The sequence below is a fragment of the Cariama cristata genome, unplaced genomic scaffold (genome assembly GCF_000690535.1).
Source record: "Cariama cristata isolate BGI_N322 unplaced genomic scaffold, ASM69053v1 scaffold10299, whole genome shotgun sequence".
NCBI classification, from domain to species: Eukaryota; Metazoa; Chordata; class Aves; order Cariamiformes; family Cariamidae; genus Cariama; species Cariama cristata.
The window spans coordinates 3,458-10,644 of NW_009634034.1; the positions used below are offsets into that span (position 1 = coordinate 3,458).

The 7,187-nt window shown below is 37.1% G+C and overlaps 1 protein-coding gene across 1 annotated transcript in view; it reads left to right on the plus strand.

Moving 5' to 3' along the window:
- Positions 1-6,577: 6,577 nt before the first annotated feature.
- Positions 6,578-7,187, plus strand: part of PDE7A (phosphodiesterase 7A) — a gene marked incomplete at its 5' end in the record, with an annotated part of 14,242 nt that continues 13,632 nt past the window's right edge. The window contains one exon of the mRNA XM_009707011.1: positions 6,578-6,768. Coding sequence (XP_009705313.1) covers positions 6,578-6,768 — 191 coding nt within the window. The remainder of the gene's footprint in view (positions 6,769-7,187) is intronic.

Consider the following 7,187-nt stretch of genomic DNA (forward strand, 5'->3'; position numbering starts at 1 on the left):
AAGAAAATGCCTTATATATACTGTTTCCTAATCCTAAAATAATTACAAAATATGCAATCCAGCACAGGAATGGCATTGTTCAATTTACTTAATTTTGTATTCTTCCTGAGGTGTTCACAGGAATTCTAAGAGAAGACAAAATTCAAGACAGTTATATGAGTAGAATCCTTTAGATACCTTTTCATGGTGTTTTCTTTACATTTTTGCTGCTGTGTAATGGCTTACAGTGCCATTGGAGAACTGGCATTTAATTCATGCTGAAGTACTATAATCCCTGCACTTGAGAAATTTCTCTCAAATTAACTCAGCTTTAAGCAGAGAATTGGACCCAAGGACTTTCAGAAGTCTCTTCTGCCAAGTCTTCTGTCCCTTCCAACCTAAATTATTTACTGTTCTGTGGCTCTAGACTTTACTAAGGCAGTATTTCACTCTGTAAGATCCTTCAGGAAAGGAGTTACTTTTGGTGGTGGTGATGCTTAGCAGTTGCCCTCCGTCAGGGAGGATCTCTTGAAAACTACTAGAGTTTTTATTAGAGTTGTGGTACTACTAGGGTTTTTTAAAACTTAACAAATTTCTCTGATTCCCCTCAGTCAGAAGACACTTGCAAAGCCATGTTTATTTAGTCCTTAACCCACAGCATATTTTCCTCTGATCATTATTATTTGGAAAAAAAGTATGAACGTGTATCTATGATACATCAAAACCAAAACAGTCTGGCTTAAACTTTTCTTTTAAGCAGAAGAGGGGGTATCGTGCCTTACAGTGATGCTAAACGGAGCTTCAGAGTGGTTCTAAGGAAGACGGGAAGTATAATAAGGTAATTTAGACACCAGTAGTCTTTATATGTAATCTTAAAATCCTTGCTGAATTTTTATCTTCTAAATGAAATCATAGTTTTATAGATGACTTCAGTACTAAATGCCTTAAAAGTACTTTAACATGCAAATCAAGAGCATAAAACTTTAAGAGCAGCTAAATAACAGGACTTACTTTTTTCTGAAAATGTGCAGAGATCTAATATAATGCATTTCTTAATGGTTTGATGGGAATAGATGTGAAATTAGAATGCTTATGGGTCCCTCTAGTGGTGTGAAATGCTGGATAATACTTTCAAATGATTCATAAATAGAAAATTATTTGTATCCTGGAAAATCCTTAGAAATATGGTTATAATCGGCATGTGAAATTGAATATTTCTTTCGAATGTATATATTTACAGGTAGTGGAAACTTTCAGATATTATGTCAGGTTTGGTAATAGTGTCTGTTACGTAAAAATGATAAATGTGTAGTTGTGTTTAATATGAAAAAATTTGGAGAGATCTCTTCTTTTCATGGAAGTAATTTCCTTGAATTTTTTAGGAAAAAAACCTCCTCTGGTGGACTTACACACCTCAAACTTCAGGTTTCATGTTCAAATGTAAGAAAGATCCATCCTCAAATATTTGTTTTTTAAATTCCTTTTTCTGTTGGTGTCAGTGATACCAGAGATCCTCAGTTAAGCTCTTTCTATTGGTAATAGCAAAACTCTATGATTTTTATCATGGATAATTTCCTATTTACTTTTTGGGCTGTAGCAAGGAAGAAATGGAGGTCTTAAGAACTTATGCTGGATAGCCTTGTTTCGACCAGGACCCCATCAGAGGCTGTGAGTCTTTATCTTTGCAATAAAAGAAAGTTGAAGCATTTTGCTAGGTTTTAAGGTTTCTATTAATTAAAAAATTAAACCAAAACACAATTAAGTTGTCATTCTTCCTTTTGTTGTCTGTCCTTACTTTATGAAAGATGCAAAAATTCTGAGAATAAATGTCTTGGTATATTATGATTATTTTTTTAAGTGATTGTAACTTGTCTTTTTTCTACTTATTTTGTATTTTTATTTCAGCGTGTGAAAAATAAATAATATCCCTATGAAATGTGATAAAATTACTTTTTTAGGTTTTCATGAAGTACAACACACTTTAAAGATTGGGAGTGGGAAGAGAGATTGAAGTGTCTTGGAATACAGATGAAATATGTTGCGTGAATACAGCTTGCATTATTTTATTTTCTTGCTCTATATACGTAGCATTAGCAAAATAACTGGCATTAGTAAGCAGGATTATTCCTTTTTTCTTTAGTTTAGGGAAAGGCATTTTTTATTATACCAGCATCTCACTTAAGATGCTTAGAAACAAGAATATAATCATTTTAATTAAAAAAAAACCAACAAACTTGGAAGTAATAAATACTTTGGGTGATATTCTAACTTTAAGTAGGGCATGAAGAGTTGAGAAGGGAAGAAGAATATCCTAGGAGAGCTGCTGTTGATGAAGCACAAAGGCCTATGGTTTTGGTTTTCTGGTTCCTTGCATCAAAGGCACTTCTGAATGCCATGGCTTCCTTCTTAACATGCCCAACATCCTGACTTGACTTTCATTCCTTTTCGGTCCTCAAGGCTGTAAATGTCATATAGATTTATTTATTTTCTCATTCTAATTTGTCCTTGAGCTGTGCTTCTCTGTTAAGAGCAAATGATCACTACTGGATATTAGAAAGGCATTTAGCACACTGAAAGCTTCAAGTGAAGTGAGGGGCGTTTGGGCTGGGAGGAGGGATGGTTTTGCAGCATGCTTTTTCCTGAGCAAATGTGATGCACTCTTCACCTTCTTCTTTCCATTAGAAGTACATTATTGAACCTTGCAATTAGCATCTAGTTTTGTGACTCATGATAGCAGAAGGTAGGCTGACATTCTCATATTAATCACTCATATAAAGGGAAATGTGCCAGGAGGGAAATAGCAAGTTTCCATTGCAAAACTGTATTGTTCATCTTACCAGTCCTTCCCGAGAACTTGTCTTTGCTGGTCTGCTAGAACCACAGAGTGGTTGATTTTTGTATCCTTCATAATAATTTATTTGAGAGGAACAGGAAACTGCAAGCATGGATGCTATCAGTGTTCCTGCAGCTGAAGAACCTATCTTCTTCCCGCCTCTTGAAAGCTAGCTATTTTTTGTTTCAGCCTCCCTTTTAAATTACCTGTCAAACCTCCACATCTGACTCACCTATTCTGGATTGTCCCGTAGCAAATGTTTAGCTGTTAGAGAGAACAATTTACTTTTTGGGTTAGTGTAGTCTTGTTGAATTGGGTGTTCTAGAACTGCAGAGGGCTGGTGGGGCTCAAAATCTCTTTTCTCAGTTGGAAGTTATTCTAATCAGTGCAGATCTAAATAAGACGTTTGGTCAAGCTGTTGTTACCTAACTTAGGCTATACATATGGAATAAATAATAGTTCAAAGGGAAGTGCAAAGCCCTGCCCCTGGGGAGGAACAACTCCAGGCCCCAGCACAGGCTGGGCATTGCCCAGATGGAAAGCAGCTTGGCAGAGAAGGCCCTGGAGGTCTTGGTTGACACCAGGTTGAACATGAACCACGGTGGACATGAAGTTTAACATTAGCCAGCAACGTGCCCTTGCAGCAAAGGCGGCGAGCAGTGTCCTGGGCTGTGTTAGGAGAAGCATTGCCAGCAGGCCAAGGGAGGTGATCCTGCCCCTCTGCTCAGCACTACTGAGGCAACACTTTGAGTGCCGGGTCCAGGTCTGGGCTCCCCAGTGCACAAGAGCTATGAACATGCTGGAGAGTCCAACAGAGGGTCGGGAAGGTGAACACAGAGCTGATGAGGGAAGGCTGAGAGAGCTGGGACTGTTCAGCCTGGAGATGAGAAGGCTCAGGGGCATCTCATCAACGTATAGAAATACCTGGAGGGAGGGTGCAAAGAGGACGTAGCCAGGCTTTTTCTAGTGGTGCCCAGTGCCAGGAGAAGAGGCAACAGCACAAACTGAAACACGGGAGGTTCCCTCTGAACATCAGGAAAGACTTTCTGACTGTGAGGGTGACCGAGCACTGGCACAGGTTGCCCAGAGAGGCTGTGAAGTCTCCTTCCTTGGAGATCTTCAAAAGCTATCTGGACAGTGTGGTCTGGGTGGCCTTGCTTGAGCAGAGGACTTGGACCAGATGCTCTCCAGAGATCCCTTCCAGCCTCAGCCCTTCTGTGAGTCTGCAATAGCAGCATTGCTGCCGGGAAAGCTGGAATGAAGTAGACTTTGTTGTTTGTTTGAATTATGTCAGCTAGAGCAATGCTTTTTTCTTTTTTTTTCTTCTTTTTTTTTTTTAATAAGGGTGAGAAAAAATAGGATTAATGTGTAAGAGTAGTGGTTTATGAAACATATGAACTGATGGTAATTTGGAGAGTTTAAAAATATTTTAAGATGAATGTTTCAATAGCACATTGCAAAGTAAAGAGTCATGACTGTTCAGCTTCGCAGAAAACTGAGTAATCCACATCATCATCAGGAAAAATACTGAAGCAAAGCCATGTGCAACCTCCCAGATGACTTATGAACACAAATATAGGTTGAACACAGGCCTGTGCTGCCAAATTACTGCATTCTTGTGTTCTGTTTGTGCACTTTGCTGACAAAAGCTGTTGTGTTACGTGTATTACCTGCATCATATTGTCCTGCCAAAGTTTAATGGGTGACATCTCTTGACAGACTTATTTGTAGCATGACAACAAAAGTAGGTTTTTGTTAACTGTAGATCTGTAAAAGAATACTTACAGTAAAGAAAACTGTCTGTACTTAATAATGCTGATTTAGCCTACATAAATATTTCATTTTGTTGAGATTTAGTGAAGTTCCTGGATTTTATATATGACACTGTGGACAGTTTACATAATTTTATGACCTAAATATGCCCATTTCATATTATTTTATTTCCAACTTAATGACTTCTGTTCTGAAATTCGGATTTTAAGGGACTGGATCAAGATTGAAGGGGAAGAACTTCTTGCCCGAAGCCTACGCTCCATTAACAGGAGCAGCTGTATTGCTCCCTCCTCCTCTGTTCTGCAGACTGGCAGTGCTCAGACTGTAACCTCACCTTAACAGATGGGGTTCGAAATATTGGTAGAGTAATGAAGTATGACAGAATCTTTTATTTGCATGCTGTACGTGTGAATGTTGTTTTATAAGCAACCTTTATCATCTGTAATGCATATCCCGGTTGTGTAAGCAGATGTAGGTACCAGTGTCTTCAGAGCAAGTGCCCTTGGCTTTAGTGTGGTGACTTGAAGAAAGATATTTCATGTGGAGTTGTCTGTGTTAGCCCTTTGAAAGTGAAGGGAATTGCAGTATCTTGATGAAGTGTTTCAACCATATCTGAAAGCATACTCGGTTTTAAGCATTTGATTAGATATTGCACATTTGTACAATTGTCCATTCTGTTCAGAGGTGGTCTTCTTAGTGTAGATTGGAAATTTAATATATTAATGAGTTAACATAGAACAGAAAATACGTTGGAACTTCTACAGGGAGAAGAATTTATATGGATAAAGATTTATCTTCTGTAGAATTAAACAGCTTTCACTAGAAATCACTGAGGTTTTTAATTGAGGTTATAAGTAAGGCCACACCTTCACCTGTACAATATTTTAGACTGACTTTAAGAACAAAAATTGTAACTGCGTGCTTCACCGATTTCTAGTATGCCTTGTTCTTGGAAGGGCAAGAGGTCTGTACTACAAAGTTGGGCTCACGTTGGTTTTGAGCATCTGCGTTTTTGGAAAAGAGCATGTTTGCATTAATTTAATACCTTTTTTCTTTTTTTCTTTTTTTTAAACATAAGTCATTTTAGGCAGAATGAGGGAATATCAAGATTATTGACTGACTGTTGGTTATGTAAAACTGCTATTGGACCTACTGCTGAAAAGAAAGTAAAGGCCAAGTTTGGCCTTACGTATTTTAGCATGAAAATATCTGGTCCTTTGCAAAGAAACTGTAGCTATGCATAGTTTGTTCTTCAGGTTTCTAAAACATTTCAAGCATATCAAGTGGAATTGAACATAAGCTAGCATCAGTCATTTGAATAAACCAGTTAACCTTATGAGAGTAAAGCAAAGTATTGGGATTACGCTTTAAAAACAGGCTAAAACAATTTTCTGTAGTGTTTTCAGTGTACTGGGAAAGGGAAATACCTATGCTGTAAAGGTAAATGTGGTACTTGTTTCGCAGAGGAGAGGTTCTGAGTGTAATTATCTGCAAAAGCACCAAAATCACTTGCGTGTGTTTAAAACTTTGCCAGTAAAGTTAAGAGGATTTCTGAGCTTTAAAATCTGTATAAAAGTTATTCTGTACATGCTCAAAACCTACTTGTAACTCCTGTATCAACACACAATTACTGATGTTCTCTTACTGGTGTACGTATCTTATGTGATTTACTAGGGACACGGATTGGATGTGTATATATAAGAGCAGTTTTCCAAAAGTTATTTGCAGTACTGTGTGTATTTTTACACAATTTCCATAATATTTCTGTCCTTTCAATAACAGAGTTCCTTAAAAAGATAAGTTTCAGCTGTGATTTAAATATTTGTTTTTCTTCACAGGATGCTTACACAGAGAACTTTCTTTTCTAAGCCATGGCTCTGTACTTAATTAGCAATAAAAACATCTGTATTTGTGGCTGAAACGTTTGATACACAAAAAAATTGTCGCCTTTGCTATACCAAACTTTCCTGAACAGTTGTCTTTTTGGTAAAGGTTTTTTAGAGAGAGTATTTATTTTCTTGTTTTTCATAGCAAATTCTGAAATCGAGGTGTCTGTGTCTGCAAGAAATGTGAGAAGATTGCTTAGTTTCCAGCGATACCTGAGATCTTCCCGTTTTTTCCGTGGTATCACTGTTCCAAATTCTTCAAACATTTTAGATGATGATTATAATGGACAAGCAAAGGTTGGTTGCTTGATTTTTCTTTTTTTGAATATTTTTTAAAAAATGTTTACTAGTATATAACAACATCTCATGTTAAAAGTGCAACCAAATACAAATTTTAAGCATGTGCATTTGTATATATATGTGTGTATGTATTTTTGTGTATGTGTGTATATATATGTATATATCTTAATAAAGTCCAGCCAAAATTACATGGTTTTTAACAAATTCCTTTACTGTCCACAGATTTTCTGGGATGATTTTTAGAGCTTGTGTGGCTAGTGTTATGGTTTGGGTTTTTTTAAAAATAACTGTACTGAACGAAGGATGCACTTTAATAATTGAAGAAAAAGCGAAGAAAGGAAAATGTATCCGTATTTAAGAAATGTAATGGAGCAATTTGGAAAGCTCCCCCCCCCCCCCCCCCCACCCTTTTTTTT